Source organism: Dermacentor variabilis, chromosome 5, assembly GCF_050947875.1.
Source record: "Dermacentor variabilis isolate Ectoservices chromosome 5, ASM5094787v1, whole genome shotgun sequence".
Taxonomy (NCBI): domain Eukaryota; kingdom Metazoa; phylum Arthropoda; class Arachnida; order Ixodida; family Ixodidae; genus Dermacentor; species Dermacentor variabilis.
Window position 1 is genome coordinate 78739383 of NC_134572.1, and position 27606 is coordinate 78766988.

Below are 27606 nucleotides of genomic sequence, written 5' to 3' on the forward strand. Positions count from 1 at the left end.
CCGCCGTCCCTGTTTCTTCCGCGTTTCTTTTTCTATTCTAATGTTGGACAGGTTACCTTGGTCATGTATGTACTGAGGAAAGAGAATAACCGTAATCTGAATATAGACTGCGTATTACTGAGAGCGCGGGCACACAAGAAATTTGGCGAGATGGGGATAAGAGTACGCATCACCAAGTGCATTGTTGGAGTGTCCTTTTTTTGTGAATCCTTAGGATACTGACTTTAGTATTCGTAAATGAGCTTTGGGTTGAAGTTCCTCCCTCCGCCTGCACCGAATGACTGCGCCGAACTACTTCGTTGAGTGAAGCGCAGGCGCTCGCCTGGAGTAATGAACGCGCTTGAATAACGTTTTCCCAAGTTTTCTGCAATAAGGAGCTGCTTGAGAAGCGCTTCACCAGTCCACTGACCTTAAGGAAACAGCAGAAGTACGATCCATAGCAAAAGGTCGCGGGCTAGCTAGGACTTATCGCCATATTAAGGTTCTGCTGTCGATGGATGATTTCGGATTATAGAGGCCTCCAAATCTACAAAGCCCTCTGTCTGCACAGATAAGACCATCGCTGGGATGTTCTGTGTCGGCACATAGCAGCATTTCCGAGATGGCGGCCTAAACTTTGGTCCTGTATCTTTACGGCATGTGATGCGGGATTACAAATCGTTCAGTATTATCTGAATACCTTCATTGAATATATCTGCTTCTTTGAGTGGATGAGCGGTGCTGCGCGTCGCTAAACATAGTTGAGAGGGAGCGCTTGTACAAGTGGGGATGTGTGTCAACGGCATAGTATTCATGGAGCAGTCTATAGCATGGCGCGATTCGCGCCTGAATGGTGTCACCTGTGCGTGTACGTAAGTGAGGCTGGCCCACGCTTCATGTCTATGTGAGCCTTGTGGGCCTCAATCCAGGCGGGAGTTATATCATGCGTTCTTTTTTTACTTCTTGAAGGCATGCATCGTGTGATCGGATCGATGTTAAATGTTAAACATATGTCTGGCCCACTTGGCCCATATGTTAAACCCACTTGTCTGGCCTTTGTGTAGCCCCCACACGGTTCACGCAGTACATTCCCTGTTAATTATACAATGCACTTCAGTGTTTTCAGATCCAGGTGACTCTTCGAAGTAATCTGTATTTCAACAGGGAGTTCAAAGATGCATTTCAGGTCTAAGTCATCCTACGGCTTCATAGTGAAGTATTGAACACCTACCAATGTTTCACAATCGGATCGATTTGCGAAAATATTCGAGCAATAGCTGGTTCCGCGCTACATTCGCATTGCTATTTGTGATAACAATATGGAAGTCCTACATAGAAGGGTAATTTTTCTCGAAGGTTTCATTTTATACAAAGGAAACTGACTGTATAACATTTCATGCCTGTCATGCCTTATAATTAGATGCAGCACCTTGATGCTGTGTAGTCCCGCAAGGACGGTAGTCGTACGCTTAACACAACGTGCAGGTGCGCGGGAACCATGGGAGCAGAGGGTCGCATTATTTCATGACCATTGCTTGCCATTGTGTTACTACGCTGTGTACAATGCGTCAGAACTAACCGCGGAAACTGCAGTAAAAAAAAGTGCTGTTGTCATGTCTTTCTCTTTTCTGACGACTATGCGGCTAACTCAAAGCAATTCTGTTTAACGGCGCGGAGAGCAGCAACCGCACAAAGAACACTACACACACAAGCGCTTCTTGCGCCATGAAAAAGAATGTATAGAACATCGTACCAACTTGCCCACCAACAGGTTTCTTTAATACATAGCAATGCCGTGTGAATGGAAGCGGGGTCCAACTTGCATGTGATGATGATGATCCGGGACGATTCATGATGTCTAATGGCATCTCCTTTGAAACAGAGTGGCGACAAATAGTCATCTAACCTGCTTGATCTAAACACGCTTTACTACATTTATCACAGTCTAGCGTTTTTGCCTGTCCTACCTTGATCTTTTATTTCTTTTTAAAATCTCTATTTCTATCTTGTACAGTTATCTATGCCTGTGACGACTCCGGTTCTGCCATTGTCCTGATTATTCTTTTTTTCACCACTACCCTAAACGTCTCTTGCTTATCTCGACCGCTGACTAGTAAATCAGCTTTGAATATTGGCGCTTCTGAAAGTGAATATCTGGGCATTCCGTCACAAAATTCTGAGTCTCTGAACCGTTGCTGCAGCAGACACACTCTCTTCCTGTTGGATGGGTGTGGGATTGTCGCCAGTGCTCTTGGGACAAAGGAACGACAACACAGTAGGGCAAACAATCATAAGGGCATTTATTGCACCTTTCAAAGATCAATGCCTGCTAGCCGAGTTGCTATCCACAAAACATGCCGACGGGCGCGCGACAAATCGCGGAAGTCCGACTCACCGCGACCGGATAGCGAGCAAATATGTTCGCCCTATTCTGGGCACCAACGCCTGGTCGTTCGCGCGTACGGTCACGCGAAAGGTGGCACGTTCGAACGAGGCCTCTTGAGACGGTCTCGCAGAAGCTTGGATCGGTGCACGCGTGGAACGTCCGCGCCGCTTACAGATCCCGAGTAAAAGAGGAAGAGCCTTCTCCTTTCCGCGCCCAAGTAACCCCTCTGTTACGTGGCGTTAGCAGAGCCACGCTCGCGCCATCTCTCGCGATGCGCTTCAACCACACCGACTGCCGCGGGCATCAAGCCACGCGGCGAAGTCGGATTACAGGAGACGGGAGCTATGCGGAAAAACAACATATCAGGGGACGCGTGAGAGTTACGCATCCCCACAATGGATACAAATTTCTTGTACGTCCGGCAAGGTTTAACGCGTCCCAGGCTCAGGTCTCCCACGGGGAACGTCAAGACCCTGCGTCAACGCTGCTTCACGGGCTTGCTGGACTGCCCACGTCTGGATTCCGAGGTCTGAGCTGCGCAGAGCAGCGGCCCACCTCGACGACAGTGTCTCCGGAGCAACTGACATTCTTCCTATAACTACATTACACTTCCACAGCACGTATTTGAGTGTTGCTGGTCCTACCTGGCATAATTTTCACGTGTCGTCCTGATGCTTATCTGGGAAGGTACGTTTCAGACGGAATGGATTAGGGAAGGTGTTCGTCTGGAGCTGTCTCCAGGCGACGGCCTGCCTCCTATTCAATTTGGGACTCGGCGGTGGGTGTATCCTTCTGGCGTTTAGATATGCACTGGTTATGTCATTGTATCTGGTGAGCCTGTCCCGTTCTGCGCGTGGAGTGTTCGCTATCGTGCGAGAGGCGTTGCCCTGTTCGGCGCGGCGGGTCATACCTTGCGCCGTCTTGTGCGCCGTCTCGTTTAGGTTCGGGAATGCGTCGCCTTCTATGGTGACATGCGCGGGGAGCCATATGATCCTCAAGCTCGCGGTTTTGGATCTGCCCGCTTTGGCCAGAATGGACAGGGCTTCCTTGGAAATTCTAGCTTTGGCGTAATTATTTACTGCCGTTTGCGAGTCGCTTAGTACGACTTCGCATTCCTGTTCTGTGAGGGCCAGCGCGATCGCTACTTCCTTCGCTATGTCCGAGTGTTTGGTGTATACATTGCATACGATTCTGATTTTGGAGTTTGTGTTTATGACTGCGGTGGTGTATTTTTGGCCATTCAGATACTCGGCTGCGTCGACAAAGCGCGCGTTTCTCTACCTGCCGAATGAACGGAGCAGAGCCTCGGCTTTTGCCTTTCTTCTGCCGCGGTTGTAATCGGGGTGCACGTTTCTTGGGATGTTTGCCACCCTAATGGTACTCTGATTTTGCTGGGGATTTGTATTTTCTGGCCGTGCTGGTTGTGGTACGTTGTGCCGAGCTTGTTCACAATGTGCCTTCCCGTCGTGGTGGTCGACAGGCGTTCAAGCTGCGAGATGCGTTGTGCTTCGGCTATTTCTTCCAGGTGTTGTGTATGCCCAGCTGGGCCAGGAGCTCGGCGCTCGTCGATTCCGGGAGGCCCAGGGCTATCTTGTACGTTCTGCTTATGAGCGTGTTGATCTTGTTCTTTTCCGCGACATACCAGTTGTGGTAGGCGGCTACGTAGGCGATGTGGCTGACAACGAAGGAACGGATCAGTCGAATCACGTTTTGTTCCTTCACGCCCGCATGTCTATTGGTTATCCTCTTTATGAGCCTCGTGGCGCTGGTGACTTTGCCTTAGATCTTCCTCACGGTTTCGCCGTTAGCTCCGTTGGCCTCAATGATCATTCCGAGGATTTTGATCTTGTTTACTTTGGGGATTGCATTTCCGTCTTGGGTGTACAGGCGGATTTGTACTCCCGGGGTCCCGTGAAACTCTTTGGTGGCATGCCTCTGCGCGTGGGCCGGTGAAGGAGTAGTTCGGACTTGCTCGGGCAGCATTTGAGGCCCGTTCCTTGGAGATACTCTTCGACTTTGTGAATGACCGTTGGTAGTGCATTCTCAATTTGGACGTCGCTGCCGCGGTCCGCCCAAATCGTTATATCGTTTGCGTATATAGCGTGGTGGATTCTTTTGATTTCCCGTAGTTTGCTGGGGCGACACAACATGACTAAATTCAAAAGGAGCGGAGATATAACTGAGCCCTGGGGGGTATCTGCAGTTCCCTGGGTCCATTCTTCGGACTCGAGGTCGCCAACCGTCAGGGTAGCTTTGCGGTCGTTCTGAAAGTCCGTTACGTAGTTGTGGGCCCTTTCCCCCAGGTTCAGATTAGACACTTGTTTCAGAATCAACTCGTGAGCGACGTTGTCGAATGCTTTCTCCAGGTCTAGCCCTAGGAGGGCTCTGGTGTTTCTTGTCTTGTCGTCAAAGGTATGGTTCTTCAGTTGCAACATGACGTCCTGCGTAGACATGCGGGATCGGAAGCCTATCATGGTGTGGCGGTAGGCTTCCGTCTCTTCTAGGTGTCTGTTGATACAGTCCAGGAAGGCGTGTTCCAAGACCTTACCCACGCACGACGTGAGAGAGATTGGGCGTAGGTTCTCCAAACTCAACGGCTTGCCGGGCTTGGGTATAAGGATAGCCTTGGACCTCTTACACTGCTCCGGGATGTGGCCTTCTTTCCAGCACTTGTTCATATAGCCCGTCCTGATGCGAGTATTTCATCTGGAATGTTTCTGCCCTCAGGCAGCCAGCTTGCGCCTCAAATAGCAAAGAACTGGAATTTGTGTTATCGCACTTTTCTTTTACTTTTGATATCGTGCTTGCTGTAATTTCAAAGCTCCATCGCCACCCCCACCCCATTTTTTTCCATTGCACCCAACTTACCACCACTTTCTTTCATTTTATTTATAGTGAATCTGCCAGAGATGATCTCTGGCTTCACTATATCCACATCTGCTTGGCTGCACAGAATTAAGGGCGCACCATTAGACTGGGAGCAGCGCAAGGAAGGCGTAAAGAAGTCGGTGATAGTTAGCAGCGAACAAACCAGCCTTCTCACGGTCATTGCTTCCTGCCTTGATTCGCGTGCATTTAGGCGGACTCGTTCCCACCTTTCACAAGGTGCCGCCGGCGCTAGCAGATTGCACGATACTTTCAGGGCGAAGCTACAGCAACAGCGCAATCCCTTTACCGTTTACTTCGGCCGACGGAGCACGAAGCCAGATAATAGGGTCAGGTCACAACGGGTCTCGCAGGCCAAGTGTCTCGATAAAGTCATTGGCAACATTCATCTTTCTATTGCTTTCTGATCGCGAACGGTGTCACGTATCAAAAACACAAACATAAGTATGGCCTGGTACTGCGATCCTGCGTAGCAGCTAATAAACTTCGTCCAAGGAGTGTCGAAGACGGAATAGAGCGTCAAAGCTGCTGCGGGGGAGACGCTTCGCAGGTCGTTATTTCCGTTAGCTTTCCGGTTTGGCTCGTAAAGTGAAAAAAAAAAAATAAAGAAAAGTTGAAGGTTGCCAAAAGTTGTCTCTTGGATTTGTTGGCAGTCTTTTTGCGCAGGTCTGCTGCTAAACCACGACGCCACTTGGCTGAAAAAAAAAAGCTATGACGGATCAAAGTCGAGCGAAGAGTCACTTCGCTGCTATAGCTTGTACAAGAGTATCTGGCTTCATTATTACCTGGCAAATACCTTTCGTTGGAACAAGTCAGTTTGTCAAAACGTTGTAATAGGACTCGGGCTGGCGGTCTCTCTCGTTTTTGCATAAATCCTTTAATACACGTCATCTTCCGAATAAATACATTCGGCCTATCACGAACATAATCTCCGTTGTCAGTGTTGTTCCATACAACTCCAAGGGGACTAGTGCTAGTCAAAAAAGAAAGAAAAAGAAAGCAAGTTTACTCATAACTAACTAGTCAAACTGGAGTTAACGTGTGACATGAATCGTGTTTAGGACAACCAGCGGTGTTGAGACTGCATGGTTCAACCATAGGAACTCGGCGCCCGCCTTAATTCGTACGTCAATCGCACGGCTACATTGAAGCCGGAAAGTGAACTAAGCAACGAGGCGTGTGAATGCGATGCAGCCGCCCTTAAAAAAAAATAATCGGCTTTCGAAGCCACGCTTACCTGCGACATGAGATGGAGAAAGAAATGGAGGATATCGTGGAAAGAACGCAACCGTGCCTATCATACCGCGCAGTCGCAGGTGGCTGCTCAATCATTGAACTAACTGAGTGCTGCACACATAATGGACCAAGCACAGAGAACCTACCCAAGCAGTCTAATAGTGCAAGCTATAGGGACGAGACATGAAGCCGAGTGGAGCTATGCAGCCGCACGCTAGTCGCAAATTATAGACAAGGTGTCATAGGTCATGCACACTGTGTAGGGGTGTGCGTCCCTATCCGTTAATACGAATATTTCTCGGATAGTTTACGAATGTTACAAATCGCCAACCGTGCGCCACCCGTGCGAAAAGCGCCAACGAAAGAGGCCGCTGAGTTCGGTCGAGAAGCTTGCTACAAATAACTGTGGAATTAAAAAATCGTAGCTTGGAACTTTTTCGCATGCCTTGATGTTTGCGAGGAGACGCAGGAATATATATATCAAAAGCCCACGTTAACTTCGCCACCCCCTGCATTGGATCCAGCATTCTCATTCCTGCGTGGGTATCCTTATGGGATTTCGAGCGGAGAAGATAGCCTTTTGTCAGAACCAGGGTAACAGCAGCGAATCAAAATCAGGTATCCCGCCCTGACACCACGCTTCCCATTCCCTTGCGGTAGAGGATGAATAGCCCAGATCTGAAGTATCCTTGAAAAAAGAAACATAACATAAAATTTTTTCCAAACAAATAGAAGCCAAACTTGGCATATCACAGCATACTCAATTGGAAGAAAGAGTAAAATTGCCTTCGTTGCATACTGGCGCCGGCTTTAATAGCAATTTATCAACCTATCCGACATCACATTAGCCGTTTAAACACGACCTGCATTTGGTCTTTATCATCCGCATGCTGCTCCCATCTTAGAAACGGTAATTAAGGCGGATTTCTCCCCGTCGACGTAAGTGTGCGAGTACGCGATTAAGTTAAAAGCGGCAACGGCAAGCAATGCATTTTCGGCCTATTCAACGGCCATATCGGCTGCGCATCTACTTCGTGCCACGTCGTAACTACGATGTAATTGGTACTAACTTCTGTGAAATCTGATTGTAGCTCAATGCACAAACCTGTTAGAACGTATCTTAGCCGTGTTTACAATACAGGCGCCCTCTGGTGTAAAGTGAGTGAAGGTACGCCTGACCCAGAAAAGATACATAGACTACTACGATTCATATGGGGCCTTCCGGTAAAGTATTACCAGAACTTAGCGTTCAACTGTCATTTAATGCTTTTTGTTACAAGAGCAAGCCGACATCTCCGTTAAGATGGAGTGCGACGCTTCCCCCAGGAAGCTTCGTCTGATGGGAGCCATAGTGGTCGCGAAGTAGGGCCTCGCAAGCTTGTTCTAGGGTGAGTCGGTGCTTAGCTGCCACGTTGCAGCCACGCGTGATGAATACAGACACGTAGAGTAACAGAGGCACGAAGAAACGCCTACACAAGTAGGGCTTATCGAGTTTTAACGGAGTCTGTCTGGTATAACCAAAAAGAGTTATTTTCGTTCATGGTGCGCAGAATAATTGCTTCCCTATGACGATAAAATAAACTGTTACTGTCTGTTCCTAAGCAACATAAGAGTTCAAAAATTTATAGCGCAATAAGTGTACCAAATAGCCACAAGAATGTGTAGTCGTTAAGGATAGAGTCGTATGAACGGCAACGCTGTACTTGTCTATACGCGATCATGTATTTCCGCGGGACTTTTGTAGAACCGGAAGTGTTCGTCTCCTGGAAGAATAGAACCACACAAAGTTGATCTAGTTGATAAAGATTCATCGTGGACAATAGAAGAACGTTTATTTTTATGCTACTAAAACATTAATTTTTTTTTAACTCGAAGCTTTCTTTGACTACCTTCCTGAGGTTTAGTGCGTCGTCCTGTATCTCGCACAGCACACTGTGCAGATCCCGGCGTTGATGTAATCAAAACCCTGTCTGTTTCGGAGACTTCAATCAAACATAGCGACGTGGTAAACCTATCCTGAAAACCAAAGCGCGATATGTGCTCTGTTTAAACGCTTAAATGTTGTTTGTAATGCTTTCCACGCTTGAAGGCACTGCAATCAAAGGCGTGGTTAGACTGCTCCCGATGACACTATGGAATTATAGTCGTTCAAAGGTAAAATGTGAACCTAGCTGTGCCTCTTTTCTCAGGGTTTGGCGTGAACGTCTAGCCAAGGTCATATAGTGGGGTAATCTTTCTTACAGCTGAGGTGCAGAGAGGGAAGGTTCGAAGAACAGCTGCGAAATTGGCGTGGAGAAATTAGGACAGGAAACATTTGCGTAGTGGCGCTGGCTTATACGTCGCAGATGGTGTTCTTATAGTTTGATGGTCCGTCGCCGCGACGCTAGTGCTTGCACATGAATTCATAACCAAAGAACGGATATAAAAGATAGAGAGATAGTCCTAGCTTACGATTTCGGATCGAAAAAAGAAAAAGAAAAGCTTGAAAGCGCACTCCCGCGAGAACGATAGAAAAGTCAATATGGCCGTTAACGACGAAAGAAAGAAATTCCCGAAAGTTGGAATTAGGCGTTGAGAAGCATTCATCCAAACTATCTTCTGATTCCGAACTCGACACAATTGTTAAAATTTTTATTTCTCTGGAACATAAGGGACTTGTCGACGGCCGCTGTTCGTTTGCGCTGTTCTTCCGTTTTCGATTTATTTTTTCTGGTACGTTCCCCCGCTGGCTTGGTTAAAAAACTTTTATCTTCCGCAGACGTTTAGAACATCCAGGCAGCAGCGATGAAGACGCCGTATTCTCCAGGGAGTGCCGCTGGCAAAGGAGACTCATTATAATTACTTTTTTTTCCCTAGGAAGGGAGCAAGACTCTTGGGGCACATTTGATGATGCGAAAGATGAAAAAATGAAAAAAAAAACACGCGAACTTCCTCATTTTTTTTATTTTCCCAGCTGCTCTCAAAAGCCTGACCGTACCGGAACATACGCTGCGGCTGAGCGTAACGCCCTGACAACATGGACGATAGCGTTCGGCTCAGATCGTAAAGACTGGCTTAGCATCGGTGTGGCATTAAGACATAACGTTTTCTGGTGCTGCTTACTTTGTTGCAAGCGTCTCTGCAAGTATCTTCCTCCTCTAGAGCAGCCCCCTCCCCCCCCCCCCTTTTTGTCTTGTTTACCTTAGATTTTTTTTTTTTTACTGAGCCTATTTTCAGTTTCCCATGTGAGGACTTTTCGTTTATACTCCATCTGTAGACTAGTTTACGATTGGTGCGCGCAGTTCTGTGTTGTAGTTAATATAATTTGGTATTGGAAAAAAGAAAGTAAGTTTACACTGATGTCTAAAATTACTTAACTGACGCAATCCGTATATCTTTCAAGTTATGTGTGTCTTGAAAGTCACTTCTTTCTTTCTATTTTTGTCAATTTTCTTTGTATGAGTCTATTGGCTTGCTATGGTGTGTGTGATTCACTTTTGAAATATTGTTTTACATTTTAAGAGGCTGTATGTTAGGGAAACGCACTTAGCATATTACGAATAGCTATTCTTGAACTGCACGAGTACACGGCAAAAATTCTTGCCTTCATCAACGAAAGGTTGTTCGGTTGTTAGTAATATCCTTTGTTGTGTACTTTTTTTTAATATATGGACAACACGATGAAGTCAACTGAGCGTGACTCTGAGGTCAAGTTACTTTCTTTTTCTTTGCAATGTGAAAATCCCTAATTTAGTAAGCAGGTGTTCGGTGCTAACGCTTACGTATAACGGATAAATCCTTCCCCCGCCCCTCACTTAGTCACTCATTTACCTCAGACACTCACTAATTTATTCATCCGTTAGAAACTGCAATACTTATATGTTTACCTTCTTGACTCATATTTTCTTTCTGACTACGCTGCCAAATGAATTACTGAAGTAGTGGGAGTTCAATATAACGCAAGGGCGCCGTGAAAAAAAAAATAGAAGAAGAAGGAGGCGGGGAGATTTGACGATCAAGATATTACAACCTAAATAGAAAATTTCACCAGGTGGACGACTACCAACAATCTCGCAGCAACTGCTAGTTCACCAGTAGTGGGGAGAGGCCGTCACTAAAGAAACCACTGTGAGGATAAATGGGAGTGGGTGGAGTACTTCAAGGTCATGATCGTAAGGTATGCAATACGTGCAAATAGATGCGTCTAGAATGCAGGAGAAAATGCATTCTTTTGAAACTCGGGCCTACGAAATTTGTAATAAAAGGAATGTCTCTTATAGAGAGAGAGACTTCTTTATAGACGTCGAGCGAATGGAGGCACCTTTCTCCCTCAGCGAGGCAGTTGGCATCTCTATCGTCGTATCCATGAAATCAAGCCTAAAATGCCTTCGTTCATATCGCGATGCATCTTCAATGACAAAACTTAATCTCTTTCTGAGACTGCTGATACGCTTGGTCCTCGCAGACATCGGGCATTAAACGCTTTGTTCTGCATAAGGGTATAAGATAAACGCGTATTTTTACCGCGTTTATATTAACGGTATTATCATAGCTGTTTTTAAATGTTTTAATGTGTTGTGTGGTTTCTTGTTGCAAAAGCAATATTCCACATAACACATACAGTGTCAATAGCACTACCAAACATTTCCAAAGTCACCGCAACGATTGTTGCCATTCGCAGAAAAAAAAAAAAGTCGCTGTTTCGCCCGAAAGCCGAAGCATTGATTGCGATAGCAAATTAGTGGACAGCTATACGAAGTAAGCGTAGTAGTTTTATCGGTCGTATAAACTTGTAAACAGGCATACTAACTAAATTAACAAGCATGGTGTCACGCGTGCACAAGCAAACATGAACCCATGTCACTCGATGACCGCGCACACTCGTTGTCGAAGCGCTGGCGTGAGGAAACGTGGCGGCAGCAGCGAACGAAGTGACTTTCGTGCTGCCTATCGCTTCAGCGCAAAACGAGCGCCGAGAACACACAGCAATCACGAAGCTAAGTGCCGTCGACGCACTTAGACTCTTCCCCCAACGCAGATCGCTCTCAAGGTACGGCCGCGCGGCCGCGCGCAGCTACCACATGTGCAGTTGCAGCCGGAGTAGAACACTGCCCCCCTCCCTCCCCTCCCCTCAATGCCTCGCAACGTTGGGTACCTCGCGTGAGCGAGATTGAGCCGCGATCGTTTTTCTCTCTTAACCGCAGTTTGTACTGCACACTGTATTGCAAACCGAAATAAAGCATTGATTGATTGATTGATTGATTGATTGATTGATTGATTGATTGATTGATTGATTGATTGATTGATTGATTGATTGATCGATCGATCGATCGTCGGCTTCCCTCGCGCACCTTCACTCGCACATACAGCGTAGGGCGCGTGGTGCTGGTGTTATCGCCATGGAACTTTATATGGAACCTCACGGCGACGGCGACGCTGACGGCGGAAATGAGCTTGGAGTGCCCATATAATTGCTATAGCAATAAAAAAGAGAAGGAGATGACGCACTTGCCTGTCCTGCACTCACCCCAGAAGTTCCGATAAATCCTGTTTAACGCAGTAAATAACCCAGCGAGTAAAAGTAAGCAAACATCGCCGGCAGTATTTATAGTAACACCTGTCTGGTGCTTTCAGAGCGCCCTGGCATTGCTACAAAAGTCGTTAAGTATAAATTTAAATTTTTTATGATTACAATAGGCAAAAATGCTTCTTTAGTTAGATTTAGGTGCGCGATAAAGAAACCCAGGTGGTGAAAATTATTACGGAGTTTCACGCTACGGCATCTCGCATAGTAACAGTGCATCTTTGGGGTGTTAAACGCCGTGAATCAAAATAATGTGTTTGACGGCAAAGCTAGATCACCCGCGCCGACTTGGAAAGGGAGGGAGAGAGAGAGAGAAATGGTAGAAAGCGGGTTGCGCTTCGATGCCACGCCACTCGTTCGTCGCGTTCCGTCGCGAGTCGGGACACCGAGGTTTTTTTTCCTCCTCCGTGCCGAACCGGGGCTCGTGTACGCGCTACGCCTGCGTTCCGTGGAGCGCGCTGCGATCGCGCCAGCGAACCATGCGCAGCGAGAGGGCCTCTCGCACGGCGCGCGTGCTTTCGAGGGGGGCGCAGACCGCCGGCTCGACCAGAGCCAAGTGGCGGCGCCCGCGGCGGTGGGCGCGAGCGCGGCGAGCGTCTTCGCTGCCCGGTCAGCGCCGCCGTCGACGCGTGCATGGATGGATGCGTACCCGTGCTGCTGGCGCTGTGGGCCTACGCCACGCTGTCCGGTGAGCCGCTGTGCATACCTTTCGCTGGAATCTCTCGCTTTCTCTCGTCTCGCCAACAGGCACGGTCTAGCGCGCATCGAGTTTTTTCTTTTATTCGGAGCAGTCGAGCGTGTCTAGCTTTCGCAGGACGCTAAGCACGTGTTCGTGTGTATGGCCAGCATGACGCGTTTTTGCGCTTCCTCCCTTTACCCTTGAGTATGTGTGACACCGGCGTGTCCGAGGCCTCAAGCACGACATTACGAGGCTAGCGCAATTTACAAAGCTGGCTGCGCCGAGATTGCAGTCGGAATGCCAGGTTGTCATGTGTGAGAAGTGTCCGGCTTTGTTTGTTCCTCTTCGATTCTCGGGGTACGCTGATCGTGTGCGTGGGGCTAAGATTCGTGACTTCTTCGGTTCAAATTCGTTTGGACTTTATTGTCACTGGTCAGCGCTTGCGTCGTGATGCCGTTAGATGCCACGTTTGGGCCGCAGTGTCTGAGCTTTTACGATCTGTTCCCGCCTAAGACACCGGTGCTTATTTTGAGAAATTGCAACATAACACGTGACCGAAAGCGGAAGTGGCGATCACGTGGTATCGCAAACACAACAAAAGCCTGCCGGTCAGCCTCGTGCGATTGTTGAAGGCCATTAAATAACTGTGTCATCGAGGCCTGCCGATTTGGCACGTCCAATTGTTCGCTTCTCTTGGAATCTCGAGGGGGCACGCACTCCTCTCCTGTCTGGTCTATAGGACTGAATAGATTCAGCTTTCGGCAGCACGGTCACGTACGGTGGGTGAACGCGTCAGTGGTATCTGGTACCACGAGACCACCGCAACAGGTGTAGATGACTTCACGAGTTTCCCTTTTCATATCCGAAGCCGCGTTGCACTTGGCCCGCGTTTTGAACTGGTCCTGTTAAAAGGTAACGTAATTAATATTTTGTTGCGTTCTCCGGGAGTCGAGTCTCCGTGGCATTATTACTCGGTCGACGCGTATCTAATAAAGCAATAAAAACAAGTCAAACATTATCTGTCAGGACTTCTTTAATTTTATTTGGGAGCGATAAATAGTTTCATCCACGCTTCCGTGCAAGCGTAGTCCAAACAATTGTCCAAACAATCCTAGTGTCAGCCATACCGCTTTGGCGTTTTCAGACGTTGCCCACGACGAGGGGAAAAGGGCCGAAGAGTCCGCCTGACATAAAAGAGGCGGTCAGAGAGAGCTGTGGCTAAAAATAGGCCGGCGTACTCTGGCTGCAGCGACGTCATCTACGAAGGCCGACGCTCTCACTACTAATCATGCTTTGGGAAAAAAAAATGGATCGTCGTAAGCGCTGCCCGCTTTCTCCCATTGTCGTGTTCTGGCTCTCGGTATTCCCGCGCGACGTGACGGCTCAAAGCACGGAATCCTTTTGCCATCTGTTGGCTCCTAGCGCCGCGCGAAAGTGCGCGTGCTCGTTATTCAAGCACCAGGTTATTCACCGAGGGTCCATATGGAATGAGAAGTGAAGGCATGTCGAGTCGCTGTTGGCGCCACCGAAGAGGCCGCAGTAAAAAGCGCACATTCCGTGACGGAGAGCCTAGCTACCTCCAGTCATGTATCTGTCACTGATGGCAGCTTCTTTAGTCGCTATGGAAGAGCTCGAGCTCGAACCTTGCAAGGGATCGCTGAGCCAGTGCTTATGAATATTGTCACGTGGTAGCGACGGCGAAGAAGGCAGCAAAACTTTGATTAAGGAAACTAGCGTTTTATTGGGCGAACTTGTGCCCTCAAAAGCAGGCTACACTCAAAGAACGATAGCGGCGAATACACTCGGAGATCGGCGAAAATCTGATCAGCGGGTAAAGCGCGTCGGCTTTTATACAGCAGTCGTCGAATGTTCCAGAATAATCGCTGGGAACCATGTGTCTTCCACAAAGTTCTACACCATTCGCGTCACGCGATGAAATCAGATAGCACAAGTTTCGGCGACAACAGACAGCGGATAGAAGCATCGATAACATTCCAGTAACTTCCGAAACATGCAGACGCGTCCCGCGCTGTGCGATAACATTTGTTAGGTGGCGAAACGTGGTCGCCCGATGAAGATAGGCAAGCGCACGTGTCAATATCATATATATATATATATATATATAGGGGCAATGCTTATGCACAGATCCTCCACCTTAATTGACGTCTTCAGCAGACGCCGAAACGGGGTTCCATGAACGCAAAAACAGGAACCCGCGCCAATTTACAGCTTGAAATGCTGACGTTGGAGAACTGTCGCGGAAATTCAGATCTTCAGATGAATTCATACCGTGTTATCCTAAAGTAAAAAAAAAAATACCAGTGGCTATAAATTCTTAGAACGTCCGCAGGTTCAACCGGAATCTGTCATGAATTATGACGGCAACATCTTTTGCAACGTGATAGATAATCTCTACTTATAATTGATTTACCATGTTGATAGGGTTTAAGGTCGCAAGCAACATTGAGACTGTGGGAGAGGCCGTATAGTGAAGCGCTCCTAATAAAAAAATTCAGATCATCACTAGACATCAACGACGGCTGTCGAACTTGCAGCCTTGCATGCAGGAATTAAATTGAACAATCAGGAAACGCCCCATAAATGGTCCATCTTCGGCGATTGCAAGGCCGCCCTCCAGAGTTTGCTCTCTGCATTACGCCGTGGACCCCACGAACAACTTGTCGCAGACACATGAGAAATTTACCATCGGATAGTTGAGAAAGGGCATGACATCGTAATTCAGTGGTTGCCAATCATTGTGAGATCCTTAGAAACGAACAAGCAGCCGTAGCCGCTCAATTCTCAGATAGCAGTGCCGACTGTGTCGCTATCCCGATGTCAAGAACAGACGCAGCGGGAAAGCTCCGTGCTCTTGCTCACGAGTTTACATTGGCCCAATAGAATTCGGCAGGATTTAAAATCTTGCGCCTTTGTTCGCTGGATCATGATCTGAAGCTCATGACTTACCACGACGAGAGCTAACTCTCATTTGTCGCCTATGGCTTGAGTAGCTGTTATCAAAGCGTACTCCTACCTTCGTGATGAGGTTCTTTCAATTAATTAATCCTGGCTGAGGCACTGCCTCAGCCATGACGTGACGAAGTCGTTCATTATCACACTGCAAGTCATTCAAGGAACATACAGCCAAAATAGGAACAGAAACTCTGCAAATGAATAAAACACACCCACACACACAAAAAGAATGAAGTCCCCAGGGAAAGGGTCAAAGTCAGAAAGGGCCTACAGTTTCATGGTCTGCAGTGGAGTTGCGAGATGAACATGAGGTGGCGACGGAGGCAGCCCTCGGACTATAGAAGCGGTGCTACAGACCGGCACTGTTGAAGAAAAATCCCGATCACCCTCAGGCGAAAACCCGGCATCCAGTGATGCAGCATAAGTTCGGTTGTGACAGTGAGACCAAGGGCAGGTGGCCTTGGCACGGTAGAGGTCTCGACGACGGACATCAACTCAAATGGCTTCACCTCTGCTCTCGGTGCATGGACTTCATTTTCTCGACGTCACTCGGCACCTTCCTGCGTGTGATCAAGATAATGCGGTGACACGCCCCTGTAAGGTCACCCTGGTCCAGAAGACGCGAAGCACGGGCCTGGCGCCCGACGGCTTAACTCCTGCACCTGGAACTTGTTGTTCCACGTCTCCCCGACTTCTTCTTCCTCTCTCTCTGCTCGTTTTTCGTTGTTGTTGTCCGAATTATTTCTTCAGCGCGCTCGAGCGACCGCTGCAGCATCTCATTGTCGCCTTCGGATGGCTGACCTACCCCGATCACGCACTCGCGCACTGGACACATCACAACCTTATCGGAATGGCCACAAGTCTCGACTGTGGAGTTTTTCGGTGCAAAGAGGCGATAACGCACCTCCTGTGAGATTGTCTTCGTTTCAAAGCGCAAAGAAAAGCCCTGAGCACCACTCCCGACAAGATTGACAACTGTCCCTTTACAAGAGCCAGCATTCTTGCACCCTGCATGGCCCCAGCCGACGTCGACACGAGCTGCTTTAAAAGCGCTAGTGTGCTTTTTCGAAGAAACGGTACTCATTGAAAAACTATAGAATGTGTGAACTGATGTTTTCCTTCTTTTTAAATTTTTTCTTGCTGTGTTATATTTTCTTCCCTTACTTCATCCTCCTGTGTGATCTTTGATCTGGTGATTTCTACAGTGTGTTTGAAGTCTATATACTCACTGATAGTACGCGCAGAAGCTTGCGATCTAAAAAAAAGGTGCACTGTGGATATTGCCTACGCTAGTACCCTCATCCACCGCAGCCCGTCAAGCCCTCATTTCTGATAGCTTATAGCAAAGGCGCGTGCTGGCCAAAGCCTTACGCGTGCTTTCTTTCTCGCAGAAATCTCGTTGGTTCAGCCAAGCAGCCACAGTGCACCCAACAGTCAGTGCGAACCGGACGATGTATACGGTGCAAAGTTCGAGCACCAAGCACCCTTGCGCCAAACGAATTCGAAATGACCGCCCGCAGATCAGAGTTCGCCGCTTTTAAGCGATCGATCTTTGATCTGGTGATTTCTACAGAGTGTTTGAAGAATATATACCCCACCTTCCTGTATGGATCTAGTACCTTTCACATACCCGGTGACCCAAGCTTTGTGCTAGCTTTTGGCACAAAGTGTGGGCTGGCTGCTATCTTGCTGAGCAGAGGATATCGTCCTCTGGGTATGTGGCTTAAGAGACAACTTGGGAACCTTCTTAAACAACGATGTAAACCCAGATTAAATCTAAAGACCCCCTGCAATTAAGGCCTACATCGGCGACTTAAGTAGATCTGCTTGCTTACTTCTTGTTTACATTTCGGCCTATGTTAATTTATAGTTGGTACTGAAGACAGTGGAATACCAGCGTCATACTGACGACGTAGTGAATACCATGGAGCCACTCCGCACTGACGTCAGCGGCATGACAAACGGGTAATGGCGACGCAGTGAGAAGACGCCGACTCATTGCGAAGACCGATGGAGGTGGGCATAACAAAATTCTCAAGTTGCCAATTCTGACCGATATACACAATGGCACAGCCTAATTGGAAATGGTTAATGGCTCAGGCTGTTTGTTCGACCGCATGTCTCGCCGTGTTCGATTGCTGGCCTCTTTTTCTTCCCCTTTTCTTTTTGACGTTTCTTTGTGTGTTCCACATTTCACGTTGCCCAACAGTCCACAGTTCTCACTGTGGCGGCATGCCACACGTGGTTGTACTCGATAAACACATATACGCCCAATGGCCTAGTGAACATCACCTGACCCGTGGACATGTGTCTAGGACGCTCGGCCGGAGTAGATTCATTGATTGATTCAGGGGGTTTAACGTCCGAAAAGCAACTCTGGGGCTATTAGACAAGCCATAGCTTAGGACTCATAAATAGATTTCATCCCCTGGATTTCTTTAACGTGTCCTCGAATTTAAGCCCACTCGAGCGTTTCTTTTTTCCATTTCGACCCCCTCGGAAGGCTGCCGCCGTAGCCGTGACACTTAATCAGGTTACGGTAACCTCTCTGCCTTTCACATCTTGTTTTCCTTTCTTCCTTTCTTCATTTTCACCATTTGGGATTCCTTGAGACTCACACAAATCAGCGTACACCATAGCGTTACTGCATCCCGCCCCCGCCGAAATGCGGCCGGGAGTCAAACTCGCGACCTAGTACATAGAAAAGAAACGCAGTACCTACTGAGCTACCATGCTGGGTTTCCAGCTGTAACAAAAACAAAGGGAGCGACAAAAAGAAAAAAAAGGAAAATAAATTTACGTGAATTTATGATAAGGATTTCGTTCTAAAACCACTTTGCCAAACCTCAACTGATACTTCCTTATTTTCGTTGAATTACATGTAATTCATGCATAGTTGTAATACAAACCGTGTCATCGTTGTGCAATATATGGCTGCACTTCCGTTTACACGTGGAATATTTACTGCTAAAGCACTCAAACTAAAGAACATAATTTTTTTGTTTGCTCCGAGTTTTTCCCCACTTGCCACCCACTTCGGTTGATTCATTGATTGATTCAGGGGGTTTAACGTCCAAAAAGCAGCTCTGGGGCTATTAGACACGCCATAGTTTAGGACTCCCGAATGAATTTCATCCCCTGGATTTCTTTAACGTGTCCCTGAGTTTAAGCACACACGAGCTTCTTTTTTCCATTTCGATCCCATCGGAATGCTGCCGCTGTAGCCGGGATTCAAGTTGGCGACTGTTGCGTTTCGCCTGCGACACGTGGTTTTGCCGGCGCGACTGCGGCAGGGCGGCAGACATTTTGGCCCGATCGTCGTCGCCGCAACACTCATCGCCAGGTGTTTCCAGGCGCGACTGCGGCGATGCGACCGCAAAGGATCACCCTCGCATTCCAGTCATTGTGCCCGAAACAGGCGATGCCAAAGCAGGGATCGTCCCCTCATTACAGCCATTGTGCCCGAAACAGGCGATGCCAAAGCAGGGATCATCCTCTCATTCCAGTCATTGTGCCCGAAACAGGCGATGCCAAAGCAGGGACCATCCTCTCATTACAGTCATTGTGCCCGACCGGCAGCGCTACAACAGGGTGCTACGAGATCGTGCTCGACAGGGTGCTACGAGATCGTGCTCGACATGGTGCTACGGCATCGCTACGACAGTGTGCGTCACCATTAGCCCATTGTACATTCACGTGCTCGTCTTTTGAGGGGTTCCTTCTTGCCCTCAACTGCGAGAGTATAAAAACAGCTGCCCCCGGACGCCAAAAGGGGGGCTCCGATTTCTTCTGTTGAGTAAAGTGCTCTCCCGTCTCTCTACTTCGGTCAACCTGACCGCCAACTCTTTGCGATGTTAAAATAAACAAGTTGTTTTGTTGTTACCAGTCGACTCATGCTTTGCCGGGACCTTCGGATGCTTCCAGTTGTACCCCAGGCCGCCAGGCCAACGCTACCCTTGGGGCTTGCGACCCAGGTACAACCACGGGCGTCAGCGCCGAGTTCCCAACAGATCGTACCAGCAGTCCGATCCAAACACGACCTAATGCTCTACGGCCGAGCTTCTTTTTTCCATTTCGATCCCATCAGAATGCTGCCGTTTTAGCCGGGACTCGAGTTGGCGACCTAATGCTCTACGGCAGAGCGAAGGCACTTGTGACCCATTTAAGTAACAGGGTGTCCACTTGAAGAATCATGCCTTTTGAGTCGCTGGTGCTCACTGGCTATATTTTGGCGATGTTGACTTTCAGCCCAGGTGGGACCCGTGTTGTGTTTGTCGGTGTTGATGTTTTGATGCAAAGGCTTACTAGTCGTAGCTGATTCGTCAGTGTTGAAGGCGCACGACTGTGATATCGCCACGCTCGTTATTATTTTCGACGTTTACGCCATAGCAACACTGACAAAGTTGCAGAAGATGACAGTGGTCGAGGAAGGAAGAGTAAATGCCCGTGTTCTTTGCTTCAGTGCTTAAGCGATTTCTGTTAATTTGTTAGTAAAATGTAGATTTACGTGGTATAGCTTCAACTGCACTTGGACAAATTCGCAACCCCGAGGGTTTACACGAAGCGAGACCCATTAAATATACAACGATGCGATTGAAGATAGGCCATGCTAGGCACTTTCTTTGATGCTTAGCTGAAGTGTGTGAGATGACACAAAACTTCTCTGTGTGTATTAAGAACTTGTAAGTGCACCATAAGTGTGAAGCGTTTCGTGCAGTAATGTATAACCCACCGCGATGGCGTATAGTACGTGGCTCTGGCGTCACGCTTCTAAGCTCGAGGTCGCGGGTTCAAGTGCCGGCCGCGGCGACCTCGCACTAGAATCAAAAACACCCGAATTGGGAGCACGTGAATGTACCCTGGCCGGTAGAAATTAACCCGGAGTCTTCCACGTACTACGGCGCGCCCCATAATCATATCGAGGTTATGGCATGTACAACCTTCTATTTTTTTTAATGCTTAATAATTCAAGAAAACCAACCTCGTTGCACTTCAAATATTAATGCGGCTGATAACAGCTAAAATGACGAGACTGAGAAATTCACCAACGACGTTAAAGGAATATTTTTCGAGGACACAAAAATGACCGAAATGTGGGTCTTTGAGCGCTTTGGTAAACTTATCTCGCAAATATACAACAAATCAGAAACACGATGTGCTCGGTGAAATGAGAGAGAGAGAGAGAGAGAGAGAGAGAGAGAGAGAGAGAGAGAGAGAGAGAGAAATTAGATACAGAAATATTTGCATCGTGTTGTTTCTAGGTCCTGTAGTACTGCAATCGCTTCTTACAGCCGGACAAAAATTTCTCGTTGCGTAACCTGCGCTGACAATCCGTCTTTTTTGCGTGTGTGTGCGTGGTTTAAATTAAATTCGGCGTCATTGTGGGCTAAAACAGGATCTGTCTATTGACGCTAACCGCAGTGAAAGACTTCGGCTTAATTTTGGCCGCCTGGGGCTCTTTCATAACCAGCCTGGTTACGCCCCCTACAGGGCAAAGGCCTCTCCCACAGTTCTCCAACTACCCCGGTCATGTAATAATTGTGTCCATGTTGTCCCTGCAAACTTCTTAATCTCATCCGCCCACCTAACTTTCTGCCGCCCCCTGCTACGATTCCCTTCCCTTGGAATCCAGTCCGTAACCCTTAATGACCATCGGTTATCTTCCCTCCTCATTAAATGTCCCAACCATGCCCATTTCTTTTTTTAACCCGCCCCTATGCGCAGTGCACGAACGTTTTCGCATTCCTCCTCACGGAAATACGGTCTCCGCGGCAGGTATTGAAGCCGCGACTTCGAGCTCACCAACGCAACAATATAGCCACTTAACTACCGCGGCTTGCCTGTGTGAGTGCGTATGTGTGTGCGTCCGTGTGTTTGTCTGCGTGCGCGTGTGCGTGCTGTCTCTGCATGTGTTGCTGAAGCGCACAACCGTCAGAGAGCAAGAGAGAAGGAAATACAAGGAGGATAACTCTTAAACCTCGAAAGTATCGGCGCGCCTCGTAAAAACGTGACGTAGCAGACAACGGCTTAGGGCTCTGCAGCCGCAGCTCTGGATAAGCCACAACTACGATGTGCGCGAACAATGTCTACACGCCTGACCCACATGTTAGCACGCGTTCTAGTTTTATTTCAGGAAAATGCAGTTCGCCCGAACGCTACTCACTCTCGCTTACGCGCGTGAAAGCTGCCCTAAGCATAGAAACATTAAAGAAAGAAAGAAAAGCAACGTAAAGAACTGAAACATGCACTGGCACTGACAAGGCCGAGAGGAAACCTTCGGCAGCAATAAACAGCGAAGGAGTTGGCACCTTGGCCGGATACTCGCACACTGTAGACAGCGAGGAATGGAGGACTCGAACGCCTAAGAAAACACGGGCCAGTGCAGTCGACCATACACTACAGAAAACAACAGCAAAAAGAGGCAAAAGAAACGGTGTGGCAGGGAAAGCAAAACACAAGGTCGAGAATGACGTTTTCCTGTCGCCTCGTTTCCCTCAAGAGTAACGCCTTACTGTGCGAATTTACAAGTTCACTTTTGGAGCTCTCCGCCCCCCCCCCCCCCCTTTTTTTTTGTGCGTTTGCTTTAGATGTGTGGGGGAGAGCCGGAACCACGTTTAAGCGAAGAAAAAGGAATATTGCAAAAATCTACGCTTTGCGCAGGCGTTGTCGCTTTTCAAGGGGGTTAACGCGCCTGAAGAAAAAAAAAAAGGGAAAGGAACGTTGGGTTGAGGTGGGCGTGCGAGGACGCCCCCACTTTCCCAGCGGCGAGCACGCCGCTACTCGCGTCGTGCGAGTGCTGGGCGCGCTCAGCGATGAAGTCGCAATCTCCTGAGGCCATTTGTCGACCGCTCGCGGCCACCTGCCGGCGCCAGAAAAGCGCGGGTTTCTTCGCGTTGTTCGGCGCGAGTCTCACTCATGCGTCACTAGTCTCACTCATGCGTCACTGGTCTCTGGTGTTTCAGGAAGTATACGGTCGGTTGCCCCGCTGAAGCCGTCGCCTCTTTGCTCGACTTTCTTAGCTTAACGGTACACTTATCTTGCTGAAACTGCACTGCTGGCGGAGACGCAGTTAAAATACGCAGAAGTCAGACGATTTCGTTAAGTGAGGCCTAACCAGCGGCTATTGAGGATTTTTGAACTCAGCTCCGAGGCGTTTATAAGGCAGTGTCTCCAGAAAGACGTCTAACGTCTAAAAGGGGCAGTTGTTAAAACCTACGACTCTATTGCGCGAGACAACAGTTAGAATGTGCGCGACGAATTTTATTGCCGTAACAAATAGACGCGTGAGGCGCCAATCATTATCGTTATTATCACCATTACAGCGAAATATCAGTTCACGTAAGCTTGACGTTTACTGTGCGACCCGCTCAGAGCAGCAGCTTACATTATACCAGCCCTCGTGTATAGCAATCACAGCTTCACTGCCATAAATTTCCCTGTAAGGGCTGTGATATATCTAAACCGCAGGTATCCCATAAGACTTTCGCGTGTAGTTGTATGTACATACGCTGGTTTTCGCCGCGATCTGAGAAAGCTTGGTTCCTGGAGTGGATGTGGCGGAGAGTTTCGCAACGCTGTGTCTAATTAGCACTCGACCCGCAGTTCTGAGTGGCACGGCCAGTTTTTCGCTGCGCGTTGCAGTGCAGGTTCCATGTGACCGACCATGTTTACTAAAATTAAGCCTGGTAACTGGAAGTTTAATGACGTCGTCCCGTAGCATTGCGATGTCCCTAACATAACCGCCGCTTTGTCTGACCAGCTATTGACAACGTATCGCTTTCAACATGCATCGCGCGGTACGCTATAGTTTTGCTCCGGATTCGAGTCTTCATATGCCTCCCTCTCCCCACACGTGCAAACAAAACTCTATACATCGTCATCAACCCCGGGAACCCATATTTAATGTTCTTTTGTATTTATGGTACTTTGCAGGCAATTCAAGAGGCACTTAGGCAGTGGAGGGGATTGCTATACAAATAGATGTAAATAATAGAAATGGACTGGAATGAAATATCAATACAAATATAACTGAAGTAATGGAAAGTTCGCATGAGCACAACGTACTCAATGAAGAAAAAATGACCAGGCAGAGTGAGTAACTTTCGTATCCAATTATTTTACATAACATGTGGAATTACAATATGTAAAGGTCGTCGGGTACAAGCTTTCTCTTTCTTTTTTTTATTCGAAAGCATGAAATGAAAGTCATTGAGCGAAAAAGCCGGTGTCTGTAGCAGCGAAACGGCACCTAAATTCCCGTTGGCTGTGGCGCCGTGTCACATGCTCGCCTCGACGGAGCAAAGCGGGCGAAAGAGTACGCCTGCTGCCGCGCTGGGGCGCCACGTGTTGCGTGAGGGGAGAGGGCATCGCTGTGACGTCACGCCACCCTCGCTCTCCACCCGCCGTCGTTGCTTAGTGGCTTTGTTGTTGCGCTGCTGAGCACGAGGTCGCGGGATCAAATCCCGGCCACGGCGGTCGCATTTCAATGTGGACGAAATGCAAAAACACCCGTGTACTTAGATTGAGGTGCACGATAAAGAACCCCAAGGGCCAAAACCCCAGGTGGTCAAACGGCTGTTTTTAAGTGTTACTTAAAGTCTTCGTAGAAACACCTGGTATATGCGGTATCCAGGATACATACATGTCAGTACGGATGGTTCCAGTTCCACACATTCCTCAACTTCAGCATTTGTTGTAACAGGTCTCAATATACAAGCATCATTTAACGGCGCTATAACGTAAAGCTATTTCAAACTTTTCTATTGCATTTCTTCAGTCAGCACTCCGCGATTGGTCAAAAACTTTTTTGGACTAGCCTCGCTTCGCCTGTCTGTCATGCGACGTCACGAAAACCGCGATAGCTTCCCATCTGATGTGACATGAACACACTGATTATGCATGATTGGACTGAACAAAAGAAAGATAGTTATTTCTCATTCGACGCCTTTTCGCCATTAGACAACGGCTATTGGTCAAAAGTTTTCAGGCTGCACCCACTTCACCTGCCTGTCACGCGACGTCACAAAACTACGAAAACTCGCCGCGTCAAAGTGACGTGTACGCCTTAAAGATGTATTAATATGCCGTACAAAACTGAATTTTTTTCTGAATAGATGCCGGGCTGCCCCGTTCCAAAAGAAATAAAAGATGGCTGCCACCGATCCCTCAGACAATGATGCCTACTCGCACCTGCCGAAGAACATTCGTATATTTGCGTATAATAAAACTTTCTCTGTGGACATGTAACGTTTTCGAACACTTTCGGCACGTTTACGACCTGGCTCTGCCAACTCTCTCTTGCTGAGAATCCGTTTTAGCGGCATTCTTAACCTTTTGTTGCACGCCGCCGCGATTTTTGACCAGCCACCGCAACCTAAGTAAGGGAAAGAGGACCAATTACAGACGCTGGCACCACCCTCTTCATCTGGTTATTTATTTTCAGTGCGCTGGCTCGGCCCCATCGAAACCCTCTCCACTTGAGCGTGCTCCTCGCCTCCTGGCAGCCAATTATAAACAAACAAACAAAAAGAAACCACTCAGTCTAAGCAATGTTGTTCGTTTTGAACGTAAAGAAAAGTGACCTCCTATAAACTAAGAGAAAGTTTGATTGGGCTGTTGAGGCAACGTTGCGGGTCACCGCCCGACGCTTGCGTTGGCGGTTACGCAAATTTGACGTCACGAGACTGGAATTAAGACACATTTAATAGCTTTACGTTATAGGGCCCTAGGTTACCTCCTGCAACATTGTCAACAACAGCTAAAGTATCCGCTATCTTATGTGCGATGAAATTTATAACTGCCCTAAGAGAGGTGAAAAAGTGGGTAGATTTCAGCGAATTTCAGGCGGCACTCACGTCGCTTTGCAGCACGAAAATGAAAACATACAATCTTATTATAATTTATAAGACACTCAACGAGCTCTAAAAGGCAAACCAAACGCCGCGCGAGACAGTATTTCAGTGGATACCGGGACATCTTTAATATCTTAAGCAACATAGCAGCCGATGCAGCAGCACGACAAGCATATTACAAGGATGGCAAGATTTCTCTCCCATTCGCTGGATAGGAACTGCGCTGCATTTTAAAAGCAACATATTGCTCAAAACATGTCGAAAGACGCGGACTGACCAAAATTCCAAGAGTTCTGATCTATTGATCCAGCTATTGAATTCAACATTTCATTACCTTAAACGATCCCATTCGATAGGCAAATAGAACTTCGTAAAAAATTATTCAACAAGATGTTCCAATGGGCGTAGTACCTTACGCACGTGCGTTTACGATGGTGCTTGATCAATCGACATCAATCGGAGCAATCTCCTTGCAAGCAGGCATATACTTACATACAATTACTAGAGGGAACTGTGGCGCTAGTGTCTACGGCAGCTGCAAGCAGGACGGTTCAGCCAGCACGGGAATGATTGTTAGTACACGGATTCGCCTAAACTTCGTTCGACCTTGTTGCTTTAAACGGCTTCGTGACTTTGCACGCACGGTAATCTTCAAGAAAATGCTGTGTTATACATAATGGAGTAGACATTATTAAAATTGTCCGGTGGCAGGATTCGAACACGGGACTTCTAGCGCAGCGGCACGATATTTAAACCATTACTCCATGGGCGCATGGACAAGCGGAACCAGTGTTATTAGCAGCGATTACGCGCGTTCGCAGTCTGACTGCCTTCTGCATTAAAGAGGTGTAGATTGCTCCGAAATTTAGGCCAATGAAGGCAGACAAAACACAAGAAACGAAGCCACAAGAACGTCTGGTTGCTCCAAGCACGAAGATTAGACAAATAAATGTACTGAACCTCATTTCCATGGTGGCCGAACGAACGCAGCGCCAGAATTCCCTCTAGTAGTTACCGTGGGAGACAGTATGCAGACTGTCCCCAAGGCAAGGGCAGGGAACGGCGTGTAACTTTTCTTTCCTGATTTAACTTAGCCTCCTCTTGCTACGTATACTAGCGATTAAGATTAACCGTAATGTGCCACAAAGGATGCTGGGGCAAGCTCCGTCCCCAGAGGGCGCCAGGAGCAGGTTGACGGCCATCGTAACTACGACAGATGTTCATTAACGTAGGCGTGCGTGACGGCTGCACGTTCCTGGCCGGTCTCCGAATGGCCAACGTGTACTTGACAATGACGCACGTTAACATAAAAAGAAAGAAAGGACGTGATAGATCGATACCGTCAATTAAGCGTATACCGTAGCGGTTGCATTCATCGACATTATTATTATATTTTTTTTTGCATTTTAGCCTCCATTTTATGCAACAAATCAGTCGTACGTGTGCAGGTGAAAACGAGCTCAACCGCCATGCGAACCGTTAGGTCCTGAGTAAGAATTATGTGGCACTCACTTAACCGAGCCATGCATTTTGCATCAGACGCTGTTAGAGGTACACTGAGAAGGAATGCTAACAAAATTTGTACTAGGATAGTATTCTCCACAAAAAATCAATTTAAACAATTTTAAAAGCCTAGTTCAATTTGTTTGGCAGCAAATTGTTTAGAATTAGGGAAGAAAATAAAAACAAAGGGTTCATTTATATCTTGTGTTTCGCGTAAGCGCCGACACACGTAAGTAACACTAAGCGCCTATACGACACTGTAAGAATTTCAATGTATTTTCTTGCATTTTTACTGTTTATTTTTGTCTTTGCGCAGAACAGGTTTGAGAAACTTGACAGCGGAATATTCTGTTCCATTCGAGTGTAATGCAGACTTTTTATCAAGAAACAGTCAACTAGAAGCAATGCTGTCAAAATGCATGGCATCACGCCGAGATGCTACGGATACACTTTAGGGGGCCGTCGCCACCTGATTTATTAACTAATTAATTACTTTATTAATTTACTTATTGTGGATTATCAAACCTATACTCACACGGTTAAAGCGGTC

The 27606-nt window shown here is 47.7% G+C and overlaps 1 protein-coding gene across 1 annotated transcript in view; it reads left to right on the plus strand.

The window, feature by feature from the left end:
* The first annotated feature begins 12596 nt into the window (after positions 1-12596).
* The window catches only part of LOC142582844 (uncharacterized), a 127994-nt gene continuing 112984 nt past the window's right edge, over positions 12597-27606 (plus strand). Inside the window, exon 1 of the mRNA XM_075692923.1 lies at positions 12597-12738. Within this exon, the coding sequence (XP_075549038.1) occupies positions 12684-12738 (55 nt within the window). The 5' untranslated portion in view covers positions 12597-12683. The remainder of the gene's footprint in view (positions 12739-27606) is intronic.